General features: G+C 43.3%; 1 protein-coding gene across 2 annotated transcripts in view; it reads right to left on the reverse strand.

Moving 5' to 3' along the window:
• Tfap2d (transcription factor AP-2 delta) overlaps window positions 1-6,403 on the reverse strand; it is a 56,880-nt gene extending 50,477 nt beyond the window's left edge. The window contains exons 1-3 of one of the 2 annotated variants that reach the window (XM_059243949.1): window positions 6,365-6,403; window positions 4,797-5,294; window positions 1,354-1,414 (exon numbers count right to left, since the gene is read on the reverse strand). In XM_059243949.1, coding sequence (XP_059099932.1) covers window positions 1,354-1,414; window positions 4,797-5,294; window positions 6,365-6,403 — 598 coding nt within the window. Of the gene's footprint in view, window positions 1-1,353; window positions 1,415-4,796; window positions 5,346-6,364 lie in introns of those variants that run through there. The other variant, XM_059243948.1, reaches the window with a different exon arrangement.
• Between the last annotated feature and the right edge of the window lie 20,153 nt (window positions 6,404-26,556).

Below are 26,556 nucleotides of genomic sequence, written 5' to 3' on the forward strand. Positions count from 1 at the left end.
GTTTTATGTTATTCCAATATGGCTGAATACAGGCCTGGCTGGAAAGCTTAATATTGTTCCTTTTAAATAACTATGAAGAGTGATATCCATACTCTTAAAAATTTTTTTTGAAGTCTCAAAAGTGTGCAACAACGCACTTGAGGAATTCTTTAAAATTCTACATAAATTCCAAGCACACGGTTTTTTTGGAACAGCCAAGGTCCCAAAGATAAGCATTCTTTGTTTCCTCTTCTGATGTTTATAGTGGATGCTGGGTCATGAGATCTGCACTTAAACACAAAATATTCCATTGCTTTAGAAGAGTACACTATTCTTATAAAACAAGCAACTAACTTTGAGAGACATGGAGAGGGACTAAGGGACAGCTATCTGGTAATATCGGTTTAGTGGTTTGGTTACTAGAGACAACTGTGGCCCTGAAGCAGGAATTAGTCTTGGTGAATAGGCCCCATCTTATTAATTCGTATGAAGTTGGGATAACAGCTGGTCTCTCTTGCCTCATGTGCTCCTCGGGTTACTGGGCATGCTAGGAAAATAAACTTCAGAGGCTCGGGGTACAGTTAAGCAGGGGAGCCAGCAAAATCTGCACTGCCTTGAGGCCCTGTGAATGTCATAGTTCAAAACCTTTTGTCAAAATGGAACATCTGAGATACAGCCCCCTTCAGTGCCTTGGCTGAATGCAAGGGCTCTCTTCTCACCCCCCTTTCCAATGCCATGGGTAACTCTGGATTCAGATGTTTTCCTCAACAGATGGGAACAAGAAAGCTTTATCCAGTACACTTAACACTACCTCCTCCTCCCACCCTCTCTTAAAGAAAGAAATCTTCTGGACGCTTCAAAAAAAAAATAAGGCAGCTACAATATTGGTGACTCATTAGCCTCCTGGAAAGCCTCAGTGATGTAGCCTTTCACAGAATCCCTCAAGGCCCATGGCTAACACCATCACCCCAAACACCCAGGCTGTGGCTGGCACATTAGGTCTAAAAGAAACCACAATTGCTCCAGGATGTGGAATTGGTGAAGGGAAAGAAGTGTGAAAACTTTTGTTTTAAATCCTGGTAATTTTCTCCCTAAGTTCGAGTCTGTCGCCATTCTGTGAGGAGCAATAGGTAGCTCCTAGCGTAAGTCTTGAGGCTCACTCAGCCCTGAAGCTGAGTCAGTGAAAGAAAGGAGTCTTTTAAATGTAGATATGCCTGTTATGGATCTGGAATAACTGACTCACATAACCCTTCTTTGTTTGTTTGTTTCTTAATCAGCAGACAAAGAACCTGATGTTTACAAGCCCTTCCCAGGACTTCAAAACAAAGAAAGAGATTAGAGAGGAATGTCTGAGGTCAAGGTGTTCCTACTCACCTCTTCTTATCACTCCCCCTTGGCCGTTGAGAACAATCCCACACTGGGCTTCCACGGAACCCTTCGTAAAAGAAAAGGAAAGAGAAGCATTCAAATATGATAGGCATGACCATGTGGGTGAAATATTTCAGACTAACCTATCTCTGACCTCCGGCTCAGGCAACCACTGAAGGCATCATGGACCAAACAAAATTTTAAGGAAACTATTTTAAGAGAAACTACAATATAAAATTTCTATCCATCTCAAGGTACCCATTTTACATCACTCCCCAATATTACACTTCAGAGGTCTTAAGAGATTTTTCATTTGGGCCCAAAAGAATGAGAAGTCCTTTGAGTCCCGACAAGGAACATAGGATGCACACAGGCAGCGCATGTTCACCACTTTCTGGGTGAAGAAAATTATAGCTTGAGTGTCAAGTCTGGAATTGTGAGTTTCTTTGGAGGTTCAGAGGAAATATTTCACATGGAGGAATCAGAATATCTTCTAAGGATTTGGTTTCCCCCAAAGCAGGAGCACCAAATAATTCTATCCAAAATGGGCCCTATGGAGGAGACACCTTCAGGTTCACTCTCTACAGATCTTCAAGCTCCTAAGGTGCTGAGTGATTGTTTGAACTGGAAAACTAGAAAGGATTTGCTGATTTGTTATTAAAAAAAATAAAAATTTCTCTCTGTGTCTGTCTTATCCCCCCCTTCTGAATCAAAACGTGTTAAAAGCTCATTTTCCTTCACAAACAAACGAGGTATTGGACATGAAAGAGGCCTTGAAGGGTGTTAACCTACCCAACAGCCCGTGAAGAGTTAAGTAAATGCGGAGAGAGTCGGTGCATAATAAAAACCCACTTTACAAAACAACCTTTACAGCCCAGGCTCCCTTTTGCCTCACCATTTTCACCATATTGAGGCAGGCCTGTAAGACCCCCCTTTTCAACCTACTCACCAGCTCTTTCTTATTTTAAATGTTCTGCCTTAAAGTGATTATCAAATCAATATGAAAAAAAAAACTTGGAGACTGAGCATAAATTAAAGCGGTGATGGGAAAAGGTGTGACAGTTTCCTTTGTTGGCCATAGCAAATCTTTTTAGGGGACTCAAAGATGGAACTGAAGCCACAAGACCGTTTGCATCTGTTAGGCAGACTTAGACCGCCCTCTAAACCATTGGACTTTCACTTAAAATTCTGTGCAGGGAAAAGTATATTTACATTTGTTGCATTTGAAATGAGGCATATGCTGATGACTGTTTTAAAAAGGAAGAAATAAAAGGAGAGAGACGGGTTTTCCCCACATACTTCTTCATTTCTTGTTTTAAATGTAGCTATGGTTCTTTCTTTTTTTTTTTTTCATTCTACTAAGTACATCCAGAAGAGTAGAATAGCTTTATATATTTATAAACTTGTCCTAGTCTTCATACACATTATAATACATGCACTTACATACAGAAGTCTTCATGACCGTACATGCATGTATGTATCGCACACCATACTCTTTCATCTAGTATCTTCAAGTGTTTCCTTCCTCAGTATGATTAATATTATTTCAACACAAATAACAAAAAGAAAATGAAGAATAACTGTATAAGAGATAGGCTGAAATAAAGATTTGAAGATATCTGAAGTGTAAAAGGTAAAGGACACCCAAGCTCTCCAAGGAAGCAGAACAATTTCCCCTCTCACTCTCTGGCGCACTGTTAGGATGTTTATTTTCTTAGAAGAAACAGATCTTGGTCTCTTCACTTAACATACTCCCCCCCCCATAAGTAAAACATGCTGTTTGGTCAGATGACATTGCATAAATGACCAGTTGAATGGCACTAAGTCGAAAATTGGATAAACTACGGTGTCCTTTTGCACAGGATTCTGTCTTTGTCTGGTGCTTGCAAATGTTCTAATCCTCTCTTTTGAAAAATGCCCAGCTTTGTGCCTAGCACAGAAAAAAAATTTGTACAGATACAAAAAAATCAGCAGCAGACGTGGCTATTAAAAGGAGTAAATAGGTTTTAGTTGAGCTAAGCATTGAATGGCAGATTTTTCCCCCTCCTGAGACATAAGGGGATCCTTGTGAAAAATGTAAAAAAATGCCCTAAGCGTATAAAATTATTTTGTGAATGTAAGTGTAGCAAGTCAAGCTTTAAGGAGTGAAACCTTTTTTCTTGTGCATGAATCATGTGGTTATGACTCTTTGTGGGAACTGTAAGGGCTTTCACTTTACTTTAAAATTAATCTCGTGCTCAGGGGTTGAAGAGGGGGAAAGATATTCTGTGCGCAACAAGAGATCTCTTCTGTCTCCAAGTTGTGCTCCTGGAAATATCTTCCCAGTCTTCAGGAGAGTGCGGGGATGGCAAGCTTTGTGCAGACTAAAAAAGGAAGATGTGCTTTCCACTTAAAGAAAGTTCAAGTGGGACTCTTCCGGGTGCCTACTCTAGACCTTGGTGGATTTTATCGATTTGAAATCTAAGACAATGGCATCACTTCATTAATTCTTTTGTTGGCAGTGAATGTGGAAAACGTGTTAAGAAAGTAGGAGACTTGATTAAGTGGTGGCTTCTGCAGTGTCTGAATACATTTCCTTTCTCTTTCCCTTTCTTCCTCCCTTCCCCATTCCTTCCTTTTCCCTTCCCGTTTTTCCCCCCCCCCCTCTATTTGTCTTACTTCCTTTATGCCCTCATTTCTGACAGGATAACGAATTGCATCTTACGTAATATGGAGTGACCTGAGGAGAAAGAATAAAGACGAAAGCTTCCTGCCGGGCTGCCAGCTTGGGTATGCTCAGGCAGAGCGTATCATACAGCTATACCCTGGCGAAGATTATTTTATTGGGGCTGAGTTCTGAGGCTTTCATTTGTGGTTCCTTACTTAACACAGCAATCTGATACGTTTGTGAAACTTTTGCTCAAGCTCGTTCCAACAATTTCCTGAGAACAACCTCTCTCTCTCCACTCATCCCGAGATTCCCCTACAGGCTCTGTTTAGGCCAAAGCTAGAAATATGAGAGTAGAGCCTGTACATTATGGAAACTGAGGATAGAATGAACTGGTCGTCAGCTTTTAGCGCGTCTTGCTCTGAGACCGCTAGATTCAAACCTAGCTCCACCGACCTCACGCACGTTTTCTCTCAGGGTCAGAAATGTAGATTCAAAAAAGACTTCTGATGACTGGCCCCAGGTAGCGGCTGCAGCTATTGATCCAATGAGAGGAACGGAGTGGGCACCGTCTTCCTGTAATTTGATGACTTCCCCTAAGTCGTGTGTGTGTGTGTGTGTGTGTGTGTGTGTGTGTGTGTGTGTGAGAGAGAGAGAGAGAGAGAGAGAGAGAGAGAGAGAGAGAGAGAGAGAGAGAGAGAGAGAGAGAGAGAGAGAGCGCCTTACAGCCAGAGCATTAACGGAGAGCGGGAGGGGGAGGGCGAGGGGAGGGCGCGGACAAATCCGCTGCATGCTTATTTACCTGCAAGTCGTCGGCTCCCGCGGCGGCCAGCCCCAGGCTGGGCCCTGGCAGGAGTCTTTGATCTGGGTGCATTCCATACTGAGAGCCATGGCTCATGAGGGACAGGTCGTGGCGGCGGTAGGCATCGAGGCAGCCCAGCTCCCGCCTCTGCTCGTCCAGGCAGGAGGACTTGAGCGCCCGCGCATTGTGCAGGTTAATAAAGTCGGTGGGCTCCCCGTGGTGAATCTGCTGGTAGTACTGTTGTGAGTGGTGGAGCGAGTTCAGAGAGTAGGCGTCGGGAGTGACCGCCGGGTGGCTGTGCTGGAACTCGTAATGGAACGACTGGTGGTGAAGCGGGGTGTACTGGTGGTTAGTGGAGAAGTAGGGGGACGCAAACTCGGTGCCGGTGGTGGAGTAAGTTAGAGGAGAGGAGGAGGAATAGGCAACCGTGGAATTGGCTACAGACTCCAGACAGCCAAGCTGCATCAAACGGTAGCTGTTTGATCCGTCGTGACGTATCTGGAAGGAAGAGGGGGAAAGGGGAGAGCAGAAAAACTTGAGGTTTGTCATTTTGCAACCAAGGATCCACTCTCCCAGAGTCGGGAGCTTTCCCTGCCTCTCTCCTAGGAGAAAGAGAGCAAGCACGCTGGGCTCGGGAGAGCAGCCCGGGCTCAGTGAGCGCCTTCGCCAAGCAGACTTCCAGAACAGTTGAACTGGGGGTGGGCGGCCTCGTCTTCACAGTGGAGAGAGTGGGGTGGGGGGAATCCCCCACCCTATATAGGTGGGGGCGATATCACACACGCATACCCAGTCACACACAGACAAACAGTCAGGCAGACAGACGGACACACACACACACACACACACACACACACACACACGCACACACACTCACACTCACACGCCCTTCCCTTCCCAACTTGTGCTCGGAGCTAGGCGTCCGAGTCAGGTTTGCAGGTGACCGGGGGCTGCGGGGAGCGGGAGCGTCCACAGGCAGAGAAGCGACGATGCACTTCGCCGCTCCAGCAAACCCTCGCACCGCAACGCCGCCTGGCCAAGCCGAGATGCTCAGCCGGGGCTACTCAAAAATATCGTCGTCCACATATATAATTGTTATATATATATATTAAAAATCCCAGTCTGTGCAAATTGTTCAACTTGCTCACTTCTGTAGCCGCCTGTATCCCGTTCCTCCAATAAGCCCCTTGAAAAAGGGGTACGTTCTTCCCCATCCCCCATGTCCACCTACCACCCCCCATCAGTCCCTTTTCTTTGCTTTTCGGAGGATCTTTTCTGTGCCTCTAGCTTTCTCCTCATCCCCCCCTTATTGTTAGGATTATGCTTCTCCCTCATTACCGCAAATGGTGCTTAACGTGGAGAGTTGCCCTCCCTGGCGACAGATGTCATAACGAACTTTTCTCCCCTTCCCTTCCTTAACTTCTCCCGAAAGCCAGATTATAATTAAACGTAACGGTCCAATATAGATTAGAGGCAGGGGAAGCTGCCACCACCGCCCGCCACCACCGCCGCCACACACTCACACACACTCACACACACGCGCGCGCGCTCACAAAAAAAAGTAATAATACCTCCGCATCGTGGACTAGTCCGGGAAAGGTAGTTGACATGTTGGGTTTCTCCAAAAGCTTACGGTGCAATTTCCCCCTCCAAAAAAAGAATCAGGAAAAAAATCCAAAACTTCTTGTATTTTCCAATTTTTTTTAAAGGAAAAAAAATGCTCTGTAGATACAGATCTAAATTGTAATGGTTTTGCCCGGATCGGATGGCTCCTTGCCTCGTACCCACTTAAAAACCTGTAGGAACAAAATTTTCCCTCTGCACAAAAGCAGCTCCCTGGAACAGATTTTGTACTTGCTGAGAATTTCTTTGGCTGATGTCGTAGGTCCCTTGGTAATATAGAAGTTTTGAAAATTAAGCATCAGCACTGAGAACGGGGAGGACAATAGGCAGAGGAGATTATCCCATGAGACAAGGAATAAATATTGTATCTTCGCCTAATAAGGAACTGGAGCTTTTTTCAACATTTTTATCCATTTTCCCCAACCTTTATCGTGCTTTTCTATACAGACTGAGGTGGGGACTCATCTCTGCTGAGAGCATTTACACATTTTTATTGTGAAGATGGAAATCTACCCCCAATATGTGCATGTTACAGACAGAAATATATATTAATTAAACCTTTCTTTTACATGACTGAGCACTTGTTCCTATTGGTTCTACTCCCTGGATGCTGAAAGCTGATTTTTTCCTACAGACATTAGACTCAGTCTTGCCCATTTGGGGTGTCTGCCTTCTTCCAAGTAAAACCAATACTGTTTTTCTCATGTTTACATTGAATTTGGGTTCTTTCTCCCTTTTGAAAGGCAACACCAGGTGGTGGCTAACATTTTTTCAGCAGTTTTTAAGATAAATAACCATGATGGACAGTCCTAAGTTTCTGTCGCAAGGAAGTGGGACAGCTGGAAAAATCCAAGAGAATAAAGACGTGTGAGGAGATTGCACACTTAAGTGAACGTCTTTCACTCCCAATCCAGCCTATTTTCCTTCCTTTTTTGTGTTTTCCTCCTTCCTCTTGTAAACAATGCTTTTTGCTTTTTGTTTTTTTTTTCTTTCTGTTTTTTGAAGATGTGGAGTATGAACCATTTAATAGTGGAAACAGGTACTTGAACACCATTACCTCCAAATAACTCCCGGATACTTAGAAGTTACATTTTACCAAGAGAGGGCTGGAAGGAGACAATATACACATCTTTTCTTTTCTTGGTGGATTTCTCAACTTTCAAACAGTTTTGGAGTTTTACTTCATTCAAAATTTAGACTGCTCCACTGAATTATCTAGTATTTTGAAGTGTGTGTGTGTGTGTGTGTGTGTGTGTGTGTGTGTGTGTGTGTGATGGCTACAAACTCAAAATATGGAGGCTTTGCAAGGTCTTATCAGCAAACTTGCCTATGCAAGAGGAAAAAAAAAACCTGGCTGGCTGGCTGGCCCCACTGGTTCATCTCAGAGATAGACAGGGTAATTCAGTCTTAATTGCTATTTCATTTGGTTAGCTTTTAAGTGTTTAAACTGAGAAGGTGTCTTAATAACAAGCCGCAGGCAAGCAGACATGTGGCTTTTTTTTTTTTTTTTGGTTGGGGGTTTGGGAGGGTTTATTAGGATATGCTCATGCAGGGTAACTGGGGCTGTCACTCAGAGCTTTTGGCTCTATACAAATGGACAAAGGCACATGACAAGAATTGAAATGCATTGTCGGAAATAGAGATCGGAGATGCCTTACTTCCTCACAGGATCAGCAGCCAATATTTGCTCTCCATGTCAAGGTGGACTTACACCCCCCCCCCCCCCCCCCCCCGCCCAATTCCACATTGCTGTCTAACAAAGTCAGAAGGCTTTTCAAGTGAGGTCAATGAAGATGAAAAGGAAGAATATAGGACATGATCTTTAAGTAGGAGGGGAGAGAAGAGCACTGTTGGTCCTTAGAGACTGCACCCCCAAATGCTTGCACTAGAGTCTTTGTTCTCTATGTCTGAGCCCAGCACTCACAGCTCACCCAAAGTGGATCTAAATAATATGATCATACGTGGTAGTCCATGGGACCTGAGGACTGATTCTATAATCTCTTCTCAGAAATCTTGTCCCTGAGAAAGTTCAACCCCATCCCCACCAGAAGAATATAGGGGACCTGCTAGCTCTCTTGTGAATGGTGAGACACGTTTTCTGGTACCCAATGTTAGCTTCATAAGTAGTCTGCACTCAAATAGGAAAGGATAGAACCTCTTAGAAAAGCAAAATTCATCTTTCCCTGACCCTCCTCAGTATCAGGAATGTCTTCAGTTAAGGTGAAGGGACTTTCCCTTTTAGCTTAGGTCCAAGGAGAGAGGATGCACAACTTTCTCTTCCAGGACAACCATGAGACTCAGGACAGTATGGCTACCTACTCAGCTTTGCTGTGGAGCCCCTGGGGCCCACATATTCATTCCTGCTTCCAAACACAGCCATAAACAGCACCTCCCTTAAAAAGGAGTCTTAGGATGCTATTGGTAATGAAGCTTAGACTCTACCGTAGGGTGCCTTCCAGCTGCCTCTTCTGTCTGAGTGCTTGACTGAGGTGTTGACTGAGGTATCTCTCCATTGCTTTCTCAATTCCTACCCCACTTTCCCTAATGACTTTTAAGCACCCAGACAAAGGGTATGGAGGGTTTCCTTAAGTTAGTTGCAGAACACTCATAGGCTTGGAGGAAACTGAAGATCACAGAGTGAGAGAAGCACTTAAGTAGACTTAAGGGTGATGGAGCAGGAAGGATAAAGTCTACACCTTTTTGTTACAGGATCTACCTTGTCAGGCTCGATTGGAACATCTTCATCCTTCCCCCACATCCCATTCCTTACATCAGCATCTTAGACAAAGGGAAACTTCTGTTGGTCAACTGCTCCCTCCCACCTATATCAACTTTTAAATACACAAAAAAGCTCTTTCACTCTCCAAGGATAGTTGGGGAAATCATCTGTGCCATATGCACAAATTGGTCAGTATTCCCTCCCATCTGCTCTGGGGTTGCTCAGTGTGCCCCTTTTATAAATAAATTCATCGAGGCAGGTGTGTTTGATGCCTTGTGTGTGTGAGGTGCAGCCTCTGGATTTGTTTCTGTTAGACATCTCCCCCTCCTGTCCCCCTGTCATCCAATTAATAGTCTTGAGCAATTAATAAGTGACATCTTGCTTGACCCAAAGACTGGGCTTTTCAGCAAAGTTAATTCCTCTTTTTCGGTTTTCCTCCTTTCTTGAAGAGTGATTGGCTACACATTCTCTAGGGGGTGTTGTAATTGAATTAACTGGCCACAGCATGCTGGATTCATGGTGACAGGCTGCCTGGGGCCCCTTCTAAGGGAAAACTGGTGGTGTGCATCCCAATCTCAGCCAGAGGCCAGGCCAGTGCCCACATGAGCATGAGGCAGCCTTGCTACCTGGCACCTCTGTGGCAGAAGAGTTCTCTTTAATAGTCATGCCTTTCTTCCTCCTTCTATTTCTAAATCACAGAAGGGACTATCCTACAAAAATTCTTCTAGTAATTCTCTAAGAAAGCCCTTTGCATATCACCATTGCCTTGATTAGGATTCAGAGCTGGAAGAATGGTTTAGAAAGTTGAAGTTCCTCTTCCTGAGTTTCTAGGTGACTACCATGCAGTTTGCTTTAGTTTGGATCCATTCTGAAGCATTTTCACTGAAAGGATCTGTATGTACTGTAAGTTTGAGATTGGCAAACAATTAGCAGACAGCCGTCTCAGCCCTTATCCCTAACTTTAATAAGTATTTCTTCAGTTTTCTTCCTCGTCTTCCTCTTCCTCCTCCTTTTTCTCCTCCTCCTTTTTCTCCTTTATTTTTCCTTCTACTTGGGGCTTCTGCTTACCAATTTGCTTGTGTTGTATTAAATAAAGTAATGATTGCAACTATTTAATATAATTTATCCTGTGTGTGTGTTTGTTTCTTGAAATCAAAGTCAAGCTTTATACTAGGTATATTGTCTAGCATTGAGCTACAGCATTTGCTTCTAGTTGGGCAATTTCTAGCCACTCCCCCCGCCCCACAGATACATTTACCAACACGAATTAACAAATGTATCTTCCATTCTCCATGTGCCTGCCCTCTCTCCCTCTTTCTTCTTCCCTTTCTCTCTTCCTTCATTTTTTTTTATTTTTTTTTTGAGGAAAGTAGAGAGAAGATTGATCCATTAATGTTATGCCTTAAGCAAGTATCTGTGCACATTTTCTAAGAATGGAATTTAGTGTGCTCTGCTGCACTGGTGCGTGCAGCTCCACAACCCAAGCATGAACTTGCAAATAAGAGACATTTTCCATTGTCATAAAGCCCCCGGCTCTTAAATTATTCTTGTTCAGAACAACAGTAGAACACTGACCACCCCATAGGGTCAATGCTGCTTTTCACAGAAAACAGCAGAGTGAAGATGTCCATTACACAACTACTACCAAGAAATATTTGTCTGAAATCTGTAGATTCTCCCGTTACCCTTCACCTCTGTGAAGCCTTATTTACGAGGAATATACAATGATACTTTTAGAGAACAGAGCTGCTGAAAGACCTCAATGTCCTACCTTGGGCTTGCTCTTACTGTGCCTGCCCATACGGACCCCTCTACCTCTTCTAGGATTCCCAGCCCTTTGAGGAACTCTTCCTGAATAGGTTTCTAACTGGAGCTTTGGCTCTGTAAGACATTCTTATCATTACTCTCCCTGTCAGGGGCCCTTTCAATCACTCAGGGTTTTAACGACCTGGAACCTCTCTTGGTCCATGGGCTTGTAATGGAGCCTCCCCCCCCCCTTCCCTCACCACAGCTGCAGGGGGCTGGTGAGCAGAGCATTCCTTCAGGGGCTGAACAGACAAGTCTGGTGGACTTTCCCATCCAGTGTTTGAAACCCCTGGTGGATTCACTTTTCCTCCACAGGATCGGTGGAGAGAGAAGTGCTCCAGACAGTTCTGAAAGTGCTTTAAAATGACTCGTTTAGATGGACCTCTCTTTCTCTTGACTCTTTTACATGGACCCCCATCTCTTGACTCATTTACAGGGACCCCATCTCTTGACTCTTTTACAGGGACCCCATCTCTTGACTCATTTACATGGACCCCTATCTCTTCGGGCCCCTCCCCATTCCCCCTCCCTTTTCCAATGAGTTGCATGCTTCTTTTTCTGGGTCTTTTTTGTAAGTCCCTAGCTCCTCTTTCCTCTCCTGTACCTCACCACTTCACCTTCAGCAACCCAGTGGCCACTTTACATAAAAATGTTTCCCAGTTGCAAAGGAGAAAAGGCAGGCCATTTTTGAAGAGATGACTGCAGAATACGTAGGGGAAATTGACATTTCTGTCAGACTCTCGAGTCATTTCGGTTTAAGGGCTGTCACTGATTTTTAAAATTTCCCTTTCCTTCTCTCTCTCTCTCTCTTTTTTTTCCTCCCTCCTGTCCGACCCTACCCCCGCTCTGCGAGCTGTTAGTCAAAAGCTTAGCATGGATCTGTATTCTGCCTCAGCCTTACAGCCGACAGGCAACACGGATTCCATAATCGTACAGAGAAAATGCATTTGCAAGCAATTAAAAAAGCCTTTCGAACGTATTAGTCGAAAATGAAACAGGAGGACTCTTTCATCTGAAGTCTTCTCTTTGATAACAGTGAAACTCCGAGCTAAGGCCCTCGTCTGAGTGACTTCTGGCTCTTCGGGAACAGCTGCCTAGCCAGGGCTGGAGCTCAGACTGGGCGCGGAGTCGGCATCCCTCCCAGTGCCTCTCCGGAGCTGTCTGGCCTGCCCAGCTAGTCCTGAGCGCGCACTGCAGGCAGCAGGGTGCGGTCCCCCAGGGCGCGATGCCCCGCAGGCCTCCCGCCTGGCTGTCCTCATTTAGGCTGGCAACCGCTTCTTTCCGCTCAATGCTTTTTTTTTTTGTCCCAGAGAAATTTACTCCTTTGGGCCAAGAAACGCCTGCCTTCCAAAAGAGGTTGCCCTCTACCCTGTTCTTTTAAGAGAGTTTGAAAGTCCGTTTGACAGCCTTATGGTTGACGATATCACCTTCGTTTACCAAGTGCTTTAAAAAGTTTATGCTAGCCTGAAAACAAAAACAAAAACAAAAAACAAACCATGTATTTTCTCATTTGATCCCAAGGACAAGTGTCTTCACCACGCAAATAGATAAGTTGCTGTAATTTTTTTGAAATCACCTTTGTGTAGACGAAGGAATAACAAAAAACTGACAGTACTGCTAAATTTTATTGAGAGCTTATCTCGTGGCAAGACCAGCTGCCAGCATTTTACAAGCATTATCTTGTTTTGTCCCCACAACAAGCCTAGGTAGGTAGAAAGGACAAGAGGTTGCTAACAAAACCATGCCTCTACCTTCCACCCCTTCAGCTAGGCAAGCCCCCCAAAGTAAGAGCTAAAAAGATTCGCATAACCGTTCAGGCTACTCAGGACTTTGAACTTAAATGTAGTTTCATCTCCAGAGACTGACCCCCTCCCTGTACCTAAACTTTTCCAAAGTTAAAATTTTTTCTTTCGTACTTTTTTTTTCTCCATTCCATTCCAAGAGTTTATAAGAAAACTCTCCAAGTGCTATTTATGTTTCCTTTGCAGCAAGGGACAAGCCATTGTGAAGCCTTGGGCTGGAAGTCCTGTGGATTCTGAGGCAAAGCCAGCCCTCAGCTTTCCGACTGGCTCCGACCTTTAGCTTTTGGGTATAGGGCTTCCAGTGTGGTCCCTCACCCTGGATGGTTCACTAGCAGGAGTCAGAGGCTTCCATAGGTCTTCCAGGGCTTCTGGCCTGAGTCTCCCGTGGTCAGCAGTGTCTGGGAGGGTCTCTAGTACCTTCTTTTCATGGTGCCAAGGGTGGGTTCTGGGAGAGCCTAGTAATTGGGGTTTCAGTTAGAAAGGCTGCAGGAGGAGATCCTAGACCCACAGAGGCCAGGGTCCAGTTGCCAAGTTTGAGTCTATGTGAAATAACTTTTTTACTTCCAAGATGGAAGGAAAACAAAACAAAACAGAACAAACAAACAAAAATAACTGTAAGCAATTCTCTTCCAGTTGTTGGGAAACTTGAGAATATTCTTAGTAGTAGAAGGAAGGCTCAACATCCTCAATGTCATTGTGTGGGGGAAACCATGCCTGTGTGTGTGTGTGTGTGTGTGTGTGTGTGTGTGTGTGTGTGTGTGTGGTCTCTGTGTGTCTGTGTGTGCCTGTGTGTATGTGTGTTTTTGTGTGTACTTCTGTGTGTCTGTGTGTGCCTATGTGTGTGTGTGGTCTCTGTGTGTCTGTGTGTGCCTATGTGTGTGTGTGTGTATGTGTGTGTGCCTGTGTGTACCTATGTGTGTATAGTCTCTATGTGTGTGTATGTGTGTGTCTGTGCGTGCCTATGTGTGTGTGTGTGTGTGATCTCTGTGTGTCTCTCTGTGTGTGTGTGTGGTGCCTGTCTGTGTATGTGTGTGCCTGTGCGTGTGTGTGTGTGTGTGTGTGTGTGTGTGTGTGTGTTGCCTGTATGGGCATTAGATCAATGTGGAATATGAGAATGACTTCGGACTTGAATGAATGTTGTTTTTTTAGGGGGAGGGAAGGGAGATTGCTAAGGAAGCTATTGAAGAGACATCCTAGTTGTAGGAACTTTGTATCACTAGAGAGCACTGTGCAGGATCTCAGATGAATTTCACACTTTATCCAGATAGAAGGTCACACAGTCAAGTTCGATTCCGAGTTAGAACTGTGCCATCTGCAGCTGCTCAGCCTTAAGCAGGATTTACAGAGTGGAGAGCTCAGTCCTCCTTACCCTTGGCATGACTTCTTTTATGGCAAATTACTATTTTCCCTCTCCCCCCACCTTATTTAACATTCTTGTCCTAATATTTTAAAACACCCTCTCCTCGGTTCCCTATTCACATTCCCCTCCCTCCCCCTCTATCTCCTTCCCTCCCTCTCTCCCTCCTTCCTTCCCCTGTCTCTGTCTCTTTGTCTCTGTCTCTCTCTTTCTCTCCTCTTCCTGTTCTTATTTCACACTTACCCTGGGCTTCTCTTTCACTTCCAGCGTCCACATCCACACATACCCTGCAGGGCACTGTTCTGTCCCCCTGAGATTCACCTCTGCTTCTGACAGCCCCTCTGCTAATCTCTGAAGATTCCCCTTTTGCTTCTGCCTTGATGTCCTGGGCACTGTCTCAGAGACAATGGGGTGGGGAGAGAGGCACTTCTCTGTCTCCAGTACTTCATGTTCTGGTCATCCTACCACACAGATCCTTTCCTACCTTGCAACAAACCCCTGTGGATCTGTCTAGTTGCGGATTGCAAGTCCTTGCCTCTTCTCCCTTCTAGTAGCCTTGGGGAGCTTTGAGGCAGCCAAGGCCTCCAGTTACTCCTTTTTTCCTTAAAGAGCTTTGCCTGCTTCTTCTGTCAATTACTCCAGTAGCCTCTCAGAGGCCCTGTTTATTTTTCCATTGACCTTTTCTTCCTTATGTACTGGAACAATGCCTTATTATTTTATTTATCTTAATCTCTGGTGCAATCGCCCTTTTATACTTCAACTTGGCTGTGTTAGTGCCTGCCTTTACACTCTCTTGACTTCATTATATAATCTTGCCGGATCTCTGTGCTCTGTGCATGCTGTTTAGACCTCACGTTTGTCTTTTACTTACCCTTGAATAGTTTTGTTTTGAAACTCCTGGCCCATCCATGTTTACCTTATTTCTTTGTTTCTTGCTATCTTTTTCCTACCTTTAATACTCATATATACTGTCTAGAAATCTGCACAGATTTTACTTTCTTACATATCTTGTCAAGTAGGACATTTTATTTAAAAGTATTTCCTATTCTAATAGGCATATCTGACCATGTCTCTTTCCCTGAAGTCAGTTCTGGTTGTCGTTTCTATGATAATTAAACAGTCTGGGGATGGATTTCTCTCTCTTGAGAAATTCTGTTTGTGCAAATGAAAGAGGGTGAAGTGCTCTCTGACTTTGACACAGATGAGCTTTGTGACTTTAGACACACCATTTAATCACTCTGTTCTTGCCTAATAGCCAGGCTATATTAAGTGGGGATGGGGACAACATTCTATATGAAACATTTTTTTTTCCATTTGTATAGTGCCTTAACATTATTTGGGAGCTGGAGGTTAGGGGTGTAGCTTAACGACAGAACCCTTGCTTAGAATGGGCAAGGACTAGCATCAGATCCACATCCATTATAATCACTTGGTATGTTTTGTTGCTGTAACTCATTATCATTCTGGTAGATAGTCTCTCTAGTGGTTGACATCATTGGGTTGGGTCACTTTTTAGTCATAATCCACCTTCTACAACACTTAGTTGTGATATGTCTGCCTCTATAGTAGATATTTCACATAAGAGGATTTCGTAGGAAGAGTCTAAACTCAGAAGGTAATGCCTTTATAGCAGCACCTTCCTATATTTTCAATTTTTTAAATGTGCATTGGTAGTTTGCCTGAATGTATGGTATTGCCTGCATGTATGTCTGTGTGGGGGTATGAGATCCTAGAACTGGAGTTACAAACAGGTGTGAGATGTCATGTGGGTGCTGGGAATTGAACCCGGGTCCTTCGAAAGAGCAGTCAGTGTTCTTAACCACTGAGCCATCTCTCCAGCCTCACCTTTCTACATTCTTTTATTATATATGGCTTGAAGGGACCAACAGTGCTCCTCCACATGCCTTGTCTGTTAATGTTCTCTACAGTGATTGGAATTACAAACCCGGAAATAATCTATTGCTACTTCTCCCCTTGTGCTGACCTCTCTGGATGTGTTTTCTTTTTCACTATTAACCACCCACACATCATTCTCTCCTTGTCTTTGGATATAGAGCCCTAGAGAAATTACTGGAGGAGAAAAGCAGAGGAGAATATACTCTGGAGATTCCTGTAATATATGCATCCATCCAGCACATCCTAGACACTTGCCTGGCTCAGGTGGACCATCCGTGGAAAGCCTACTTTAGGAAGCCCAGCAAACGGACTGTACAGATGAGCTTTTTTGCCTTCACATGTTAAAAAAAAATCACCTCTTGAGACCTCCTTTTCTGAGAAATTAGAAACTAAATCTATCTTTGGAACTTTTCCCTACTGCAAGATACTGGCAACACGTATAGACTGTGATGAATTAAATATGTACAATATATTAGAAATACCTATAATGAACACTGACATTCTGATAAATAATACAGTGGAAGGCTCTTTGTATGATTGAACACTACCTACTTCACATATATTCATATGCAAGCAGTTAGAGAGAGCAGGTCCTTTCCCTAGTTAAATAGGTGGGAAACAGTCTCTCTGGGTGTGCTCCAATCTGCATGCTAAGACTTCTGTGGTGACAAAGCTAAGCAAACACACCTGCTCATCCCTGACACATGTAAATGTGGAGTAGAGGAGAAAGCTCTGTTATGACTTCCTGGACTCTGGTAATATCAGCAGGGGAGGCCTTGTGCAATGCTAGAGCTGCATTACTGTCCTGTCCTTTGAGATGGCAAGGTTGAATGAAACTCAGGTCCCGTTAGCAGCAAATTTAAAAACATTGAGATGTAGACATTATCTACCTTGGGATATGCTCCTTGGTCTCCTGAGTGAAAAAAAGATAGCCTGAAATGACTCAGTCTCAGAAATGAGGTGTTCACTCCAATTCTCCATGCTTTTCTTTCTTTCTTATATATTTACTTTTATTCTTCTCTCATACATTGCATCCCAACAGCAATTTCCCCTCCCCCACTCTTCCCTGTCCCTTCCCCCACCTCTCTTGTCCCCAGATCAGTTCCTCCTCTGTTTCCTTTAAAAAAAAAAAATCAGGCCTCCCAGGCATATCCATTGAACACGGTCTAAGAATATACAGTAAGACTGGGCACAAACCTTCATATCATGGCTGGATGTGGCATCCCAGTAGAAGAAAAAGGTTCCCAAGTGCAGGCAAAAGAATCAGAGACACCCTCCCTCCCATTGTTGGGAGTCTCACAAGAACACCAAGCTACACAATCATAAGGTATCTGCAGAGGACCTGGTTCAGACCCACACAGGGTCCACCTTTGTGGTTTCAGTTTCTGTGAGATGCTATGAGCCCTGTGCAGTTGACTCTGTTCCTGTGGGCTGCTGTGTTCTCATGGTGTCCTGGAACTCTTTGGCTCCTACAATCCTTCTACTCCCTCTCCTGGGGGTTCCACTGGCTCCTCCTACTGTTTGGCTGTGGGTCTCTGCATCTGCTCCCATTGGTTGCTGGATGATGCCCCTCTAATGACAGCTGGGCTAGGTGCCAATTTATGAGTATAGTAGAAAATCATTGACTTTTTTTTTTTTTTTGCCCGTCATGTTTGGTTCTATCCTGCATCTCTGGACTGTCTTGCTTCGGGTTCCTGGCCATCGAGGCAGTGTCACGTGTGTGCTCCTGGGCCTCAAGTTGGACCAGTCATTCTCTGCTTTTCAAAAATCAGAAGAGGAAAGATGACCTTAAAACATTTTCTGGAAGACATTACACCCACTCACAGTTCTACAGATCTATAAGTCTACTGCCTTATTCTGATATCAGCACAGAAAGCTTATGTTATTTCTCCAACTATGGAATGTTTAACACAGAGGAGAGGCTGTTAGGGTGGGATGGTGCAATTTGAAGGTTTTGAGTGACAGTTAAGTGTCTTACACCACTACAATATCTATTCTTAGGTGGGTGTGGTATAATCTCTGTACTTGGAACATGGAGGCAGGAGGATCAGAAGTTCAAGACTAGCCAGGGTTACATGAGACAATGTTTTAAAAACATAACAACAAAAAATCTATTCTTTTTACTTTTTAAAAAATGACTGATTCTATTATTATTTTGTGTATAGGTGTTTCGCCTGCATGTGTATCTGTGCTTCATGTGTATGTCTGGTATATGTGGAGGTCAGATGAGGTTCTCAGATGTCCTGGGATTGGAGTTGTTATGAGCTTCTGTGTGGTTGTTGGGAATTGAACCCAGGTCCTCTTGAAGAGCAGCTAGTGATCTTAATTGCTGAGCAGTCTCTTAAGCTCCTATTCTTTTTTTGTCTTTTTATCTTTATTTTATTTTACATACCAACCACAGTTTCTCCTCCCTCCTCTTCTCCTGTTCCCTCCCCCCACCTTCCTTCTACTCCCCCCCTGGCTCAGCCTCCTCCTCAGTCTCCATTCAGATGGGGTAAGGTCTCACTTGGGAATCAACAAAACATGGCATATCAAGTTGTGGTAGGACTAAGCTCCTCCTCCCTGCATCAAGGCTGAACAAGGCACCCCACCATAGGGAATAGGTTTCAAAGAGCCAGCTTATGAACCAGGGACAGATCCTGTTCCCACTGCTAGGGGCCTCACAAAAGACCAAGTTACACAACTGTCACCCAGATGCAGATCCTAGGTTGGTCCCATGCTGGCTTCCTAGCTGTCCATCCAGAGTCCATGAGCTCCCACAAGCTCAGGTCACCTGTCTCTGTGGGTTTCCCCATTATGATCTTGAGGTCCCCTTGCCCATATAATTCCTCTTCCCTCTCTTCGGTTGGATTCCCAGAGCTTGGCCCAGTGCTTGACTGTGGATCTCTGCATCTGTTTCCATCAGGTACTGGATAAAGGCTCTATAATGAGAATTAGGGTAGTCACCAATCTGATTACAGGGGAAGACCAGTTCAGGCATCCTCTCCACTATTGCTAGGAGTCTTAGCTGGGGTCATCCTTGTGGTTTCCTGGGAGTTTCGCGGGTAACAGGTCTATCAAGGTATCTCTTTTATTACCCCCCCTTACACCCCACCTCCAACTGGACCATCATCCTGTTCCCTCATGTTTCCACACTCCCTCCCCTCCTCTCTACTCCTCATTCCCCACCCCTTGCCACCTCCAGTTTACCCAGGATATCTCATCTATTTCCTCTTCTCAGGGAGATCCGTGTGTCCCTCTTAGGATCTTCCTTGCTACTTAGCTTCTCTGGTAAGCCCCTATTCTTACTTTAATAATTTCTCTCTCTCTCTCCCTCCCTCCCCCTCCCTCTCTTGCCCTCCGTGTGTGTGTATAATTTATGTGTATGTATATGTGAGTTTGTGCACAGGTGCACCATGGTGGGAATGTGGCAGTCAGAGAACAGATCCTTACCTCTCTAACCTTCTCTTTGAGACAAGGTCTCTTTTTTTGTTCCCCACTGCATACACCAGACTACGGGTCCATGAGCTTTCAGGGGTTTTTCTTTTCCACCTCCTATCCTGTAGTAGAAGTAGTGAGGTTACAAACATGAGCGACTCTGTCTAGCTTTACATGAGATCCGTACTCAGGCCCTCACACTGGGATGACAAGTATGTACCCAACTGAGCCAACTCTCCAGCCCACAAAAGTCTATTCTGAACAATTGCCTAGATATAAGGAATGTCTCAACCTAATGAAGAACTGTTTCATACCTAATACCAGCATTTTTTCCCCCATGAAGGCAGTATACTATGGAGAAAGAAGATTGCAACATTAAAAACTGAAGACACTCAGAGCTTGTTCACTGGTATTGAAACCTATACAAACTTGATTCTACTGAAGAGTTTCTCCATACTGTGTAAATAGAGGAACAATATTAGATTATATACAACAGTGCATTGATGCCAATTGCTGTACATTCATGCACTGAAGCTCTAATTTCCAATGTGAACCTGCTTAGAGATAGGGCCTTGAAAGGGGCAGTTAAGGTAATTTGAGGTGGTCGGAGTGGGTTCTCCTCTACTCATACAACGTGGAAGTGGTACTAGAGAAAAGCACATGTTAGGCCACCATGACAGGATGGCTACTGACAAGCCAAGGAGAGAAGTACCCGGAGAAACCAAACTGCTGGTATCCTGATCTTGGAATTACAGCCAGTTTCTGTCAACTCATCTCATCGGTGGTATTCTGTTACGACAATCCCAGCAAACTCTTTTCTCCTTGAGAAAAACAATAACAAGACTAGACCCTGATGTCAAAGGGTTAGCCAGGTAATGTCAACAAGGCCTCTGTATGGCTACACTCTTGTCTGGTACTCACACTCATACTGTAGTGTTCTCCTGTTGAACATGGTTACAGAATCTCGGTATTAGGCCAGCCCACTCAGTGTGTAAACAATTTACTCTAATTACATCTGAACATAGACAAGATATGAATGTTGGTGAGCCACAAAATCTGCCATATTCCTCCCCTGCTAATAGGAGAAGTTGATATTACAGCTTTAGTCTCACCCCAGTCTATCTCTTTAAAGGTTCTTGAGATCTCCAACCACACCTCTCCAATTCTCTGTGACCACTCAGCACAGTGTGAATCCTTCCTGCCTAGTGTCTTTCCCCAGATCACTCAATGAAACCCCAAATCATAGAAACACCCTGTTGTTTTTTTTTTTTGGGGGGGTGGTTTTTGTTGTTTGTTTGCTTATTTTTTGGAGTTAGGATTTCTCTGTGTAGCTTTGCCTGTACTGGAACTCACTTAGTAGACCAGGCTGGCCTTGAACTCACAGAGATATACCTGCCTCTGCCTCCTAAGTACTGGGACTAAAGGCATGCACCACCACTACCCGGCTTATACCCTTTTAAGACAAAGTCTCACTATATATCCCTGGCTAGCCTGGAACTATCTAGGTAGACCAGACTGGCCTTGAACTCACAGAGAACTACTTGCCCCTACTTCCCAAGTGCTAGGATTAAAGGCATTCACCACCATGCCCAGCTGGAACAGTTCTTACTAATACTCTCACTGAGGTGGATCTTGATTTCCAAGAAGGTATAACATCTCTTAATACAACAAGATACAAATCCCAAAATTTCAACTCTAGGCATGTGTTTGTTTTTTGTTTTGTTTTTGGCTGGAAAGTGTTGGCGTTTGAAATAAAATTACTTGAAACCAGGATGTATTATAAGTGGGAGGGCCTTCTGCAATACATACTTGATTTCCAGATTTTAGTACAAAAGAATATGAAAAATACTTCAAAATTTCTATCGTGATTATGCTGATAATATTTGGAGGTGTCGATAATAGAATATACAATGAGAAATTATCTTGCTTTCATATTCTTCCTTTTTAGGTATGAACAGTAGATAATTTAAATTCTGCTTGTCCTTTGCATTTCATTTCTACTGAATGGCATTGCTTTATAAAGCTCCCCTGACAACCAATCCCTGATAGTTCTGACCATTCACATTTCATTGATTTTTCTATTAAGAGATCTTTTAAAACCATATTAGAGGCCACACATTATGGATTACAAACAAATCCCAAATCTCCATGGCTTCTCAGAATGAAAGTTTATCTGTAGCACTTGAACCATTGTGTGTTCAGACCTTGGAAGATAGCGATCCTCTACTTGTTAAGGTAGAGTGTTAGAGAAATCTTCATGCTGTCTTACTTCAAGATGGAGGTGGTGGGAGGGCCTTCTGTAATCACATGGCTCTGCTTAACTGGACAGTCCACTCCTCTTCCTAGAAGAGGGCATCTGAAAAGAAATAACAGGAGGGACATCTGACAGTAAGATGGAAATGCATCATGGGCCTGGAGAGATGGCTCAGCAGTTCAGAGAACTGGCTCTTCTTCAGAGGACCAGGATGCAATTCCCAGCACCTACATGGCAGCTCACAATCACTTGTAACTTTAGCTTTAGGAGAGCTGGTGCTTCTGGCCCCCAAGGATACTTGCATTCACATGCACATACCCCACCTCCTTTCCACACACATATGCATGCATATATGTGCTCACACACAGTTAAAACTAATAAAATTCTGAGGCTGGAGAGATGGCTCAGCACTTAAGACCTCTGGCTGCTTTTACAGAGAATCCAGTTTCAATCTCCAACACTTACATGTCAGCTCACTACCACCTGCAATATAGTCCCAGGGGGTCTGATGCCCTCTTTGGCCTCCACAAGCACCAGACACACTAGTGGCACATAGACATACATGCAGGTGAAACACTCAAACCCTTGAAATGAGAAACTTAAAAATAATAAACGAGAAGATCCTGGTTAGGTCTAATTAAACACAAATGTGGGGACACATTTGATATATGTGAAAGGCATTTTATTGAAGAGGTCTGAACTCAGAGGACAAAAGTACTTTTGCTTCATTAAAATGATCCATATATTTTAATCAGTATTTGTATGACAGCACTAAAACGTTGATTCCTTGTTTTCTAAATTTGTGTGTGTGTGTGTGTGTGTGTGTGTGTGTGTGTGTGTGTGTGTGTGCGTGTGTGTGCATGAGCACAGACACGCCCATGCTATGTGAGTGCAGGTGTTTGCTCTGGCTAAAAGAAAGCACTAGCTGCCCTGGAGCTGGGGTTACAGGTGGTTGTGAGCTACCTGAGTGCTGAGATGAGGGGAACTAAACGAGGACCCTCTTCAAGAGCAGCATGGGCTTTTAACAGCAAAGCCATCTGTCTCTCCAGGCCTCTAGGATGACAACTCAACATGTCCAGCTAATTAAAGGTGATGTATCGTTACCCGTAACTCCTTAAACTCTTCTCCAATACTATAAAGAGCAACTTTAAAATAAAGTTCAGACATTCATTGGAAGCAGTATATCAGGAAAGCTTTCAAGAATGTCTGATATTTTAGATTGCGTAATGAGACCACAAATTTTACATGTGATTATATATACTATATAATCATATTATTATATATTATACAATATGTATAATTATAATATATATTTCCCTCTGTCTTTTTCAGTCTCCATCTCTCTTACACATACACACACACACACACACACACACTCACACACAGGTGGTGGTAGTGATGGTATTACTGTATTCACCAAGGTTTCATGATGCTAAAAACAAAGTGTGATCCCGGAGATTTCACTAGTTAAAACCTTCCCATCTGCAGGAAGATTCCTAAAATGCAGGCGAACTTGCCTCTCTCATCTTCAAAGGTCTCCTCCGAGCCTCAGAAAAGTTGTTTGTAGTAAGCCCAAGGGAGGGAGGAGGGCCTGACAAGCTTTCTCCTCCCCTTTTGTGGCTGAACTGAGGAGGCTGCTAGTATGACTAATTCTACCAATATCGATCAGTAGGTTAATTTCTAGAGGACGTAAGCCTATGGCTGTGTGCGGTAAAAGAAAGAGGGGGAGGTGCAACACCTGATCTCACTCTCCCACCCCCTCCACCTCTCCCCTCTTGTCTCCAGGGTCTGCTAGTGCCCTCAGAGTTGGCTACCCCTCTGCGCTCAGCCTAAGAGAAAGGAGCTGTCCGTGCACGTGCCACGTGCAACCTGCCCGCCAAAACACAAAGAACTGAAATATTAATTAAAAAAAAAAAAAAAAAGCCAATCTGTTCAATCCTCCGCCCGCAGGCAGGCTCTAACGGAAAACCGCATATGCTTCCCCTTCCTCCTCAATAAATCTTCATGTGGGCATTAAAATACCTAAAAGGATTAGTCATTAAATGCTTGTACATTTGGCTTAATGCGCCAGAAACTGTATGTCACAGGGTTACATCAGAACTGCAGTTTAATCTAATTTGCAGTATTTGTGTAAATGCTTCATTTCGTCTGCTGATTGTTACAGAGGATAATATTAATATCCCAAGTGTCCAGAGGGAGGAGGCCAGCACACCAGCACTGAAATAAGCTGGATGCCGACTGATGTATCAAACTATCAAAGCTTCTTTTAAGGTGAAACACAAAAAGAGAATAAATGGAAGGGTGGCTTTTTCCTCCTCAAACTGCATTTATTATTATTATTTATTATTTGATCCTAAGGTAATAAGGAAAATGCTTTTTTTTGAAAAGAGAGCTTTGCACTTCAGATAGATATGGTGTCCTACATATTACATTCAAACGCTGTCGATACAGCAACAGTGAGAATCCTTCAAAGGACTTAATTGCACACTCATTCTTATTTTCTTCTGAAGAGGTTCCTTTGTAAAGTGATGCTCAGTCTAGTTAGGAGCCACACCCTGCACACCCCAGCTCCCAGTGCAAGCATTTCTCTCTCTAGTGAATTACTAGAGCATGATATTTGTATTATCAATCTGCATCTGGCCTTGAGAATTTACTTTTTCGTTCACTATTTAGTTCACTTTTTGGTTAGTATTAGTTTTGTGTATGATGTTTAGAATTCGGTGGACAGTCTTTTGCAAAGAGTGATCGGGTTCTCAACATTATCTTTAAAAAGTGGGTGTGTTCATTAAAATATGCTTCAAGAGTATTTATCTTGTGAAAGGAGTCTGCTGGATTTTCTCAACTCATTTATTGATTACATACTTTGGATACATCATAGATCAATGAAGGATTCTGGCATCAATTCTTACCTCCTTTGGCCAGAACATCATGAAATTGCAGTCAGCAAATATATTACGAATATATTTTTTTATAATAAAAGGTCATGCCATTTCTAGTAGGTTGGTATTTTTAGGAAATAGAAACTCAATTGCCTACACTTTATCCTACGATGAGGAGTAGCTTGTACAAATACGGAGTTCCTTCCTCTCTAGGCTTCTCCTTTGCATGACTCATGGTGTAACATGTGCACTTAGATTTCCTCCATCAACCAGGCTGGCTAACAACCACTACCACACTGACTCATTGTTCAGATGGTGGAAAAACTAATAAAGAGACTATTTCAAGCACTCATTGTAGTGTTATGTATGTGTATGTCTGTGAGTATGTGTGTGTGTGTGTGTGTGTGTGTGTGTGTGTGTGTGTGCGTTGCATGTGTTTGGCTTATGTGTAAGAGGTATGTAGGTTGGTGCATGCACTTACATGTGGAAATCAGAGGAGAATATTGGGTGTCTTTATCTATCAGTTTGCCTTATTTCCTTAACATGAGATATCTCACTGAGTTGGGAGCTAGAGTGGTAGCCAGCAAGTCTCCATACTGCTCCCCCAGCATCACCCAGTGCTGGACTTCTAGGTGTGTCTGGCCACACCCAACCTTTTTATGGGTGTTAGGGCTTTGAACTTAGGTCTTCATGGTTCTCATGGTTGAGTAGGCAGTGCTCTTACCCACTAGCATCTTCACAGCTCTTCAAAGTCCTTTGAAACAGAAAAGGGTTGTGAGAATTTAAGATAACAATGTTTACAAATGAGCAAGTCCATACCATTACTTCTGGCGGGTGGGTGGGTATTTTCACACTGTGAGGAAAGGGGCAATGGGAAACGCCCTTGTAATTTTAAGTCCATTGCTGGTTTAGTCGCTAATTTTATATCCATTGCAACTCTCAGAAATGCTCCTTGTCTCCGACATCTAGTGCCACATTGGATTGCTACACTGGGTATTTCTAAATTTTGTCCTGCTCGGACTTCCTATGATTCTAACATGGCATTGTCCATGCCTGAAGGTTTCGTTCTCTGTTTAGTGAACTTTATCTAAGTTAAATACTGTATTCCTCAAGTCATTGATTTTAGTTTACTTCTTTGCAGAGATGAGTAGTGTGAAATTTTTAGACAAGAAACAGCTGAAATCATGAGAATTACTTCAGGAATTACTCAATTTATCTAAAAAATACAGAATATATCTGCTATTTTTATTCCTATCAAGCTTCTTTTCTCTTTGTTATTGTGAAATTGTTATTTGTCAAAACATAAATATTATTACATTTTTTAATATTCAATCAGGTGATGAGTTGATTTATTACAAATGATCTGCTGTTTTACCCCCAAAATACTGCTTATTCAAAATTAAATTTATCCCAGTACTCGATACTAGTGAATTTTACTATTCTTTAGATATAAACAAAGCATGTTGGTTCTCTATAATTTAAGTTAAATGAGATTAAAACAACTAAGTGATCACTGAACTTGTATCAAATACTGCTTTAGAGACTGAGAAAGATATTATGTAGCAGATAAAGTGCTAGTGTATAGGGGCTAGAGAGATGGCTCAGTGGTCAGCATTTGTCAATCTTCTAGAGGACCTGAATTTCGTTCCTAACTTCCATGTCCAGTGACTCACAGCTACCTGGATCTTCAGCTCTAGGTGATTGAAAGCCTCTTGTGGCTCCCACTGGCACCTACATACAGGTTACACACACACACACACACACACACACACACACACACACACACACACACACAAGCACTCGCAAATAAAAGTAAATGTTAAAAATATTGGAGCGTTATTGGCAATATTTGAAGGGAACTGAGCATTTTAACTGAGGAGACAGAGTTCACATGTAAGATACCAGTTAAAAATGTAAAATCAAAGTATAAAGAAAGGCAAACTATGGTAACAAAATATGACTTCCTGGAGTGAAGTGCACAATGGCATAGGTTGTATTTTTCTGGGACAT

Source organism: Peromyscus eremicus, chromosome 16_21, assembly GCF_949786415.1.
Source record: "Peromyscus eremicus chromosome 16_21, PerEre_H2_v1, whole genome shotgun sequence".
Classification (NCBI taxonomy): Eukaryota; Metazoa; Chordata; class Mammalia; order Rodentia; family Cricetidae; genus Peromyscus; species Peromyscus eremicus.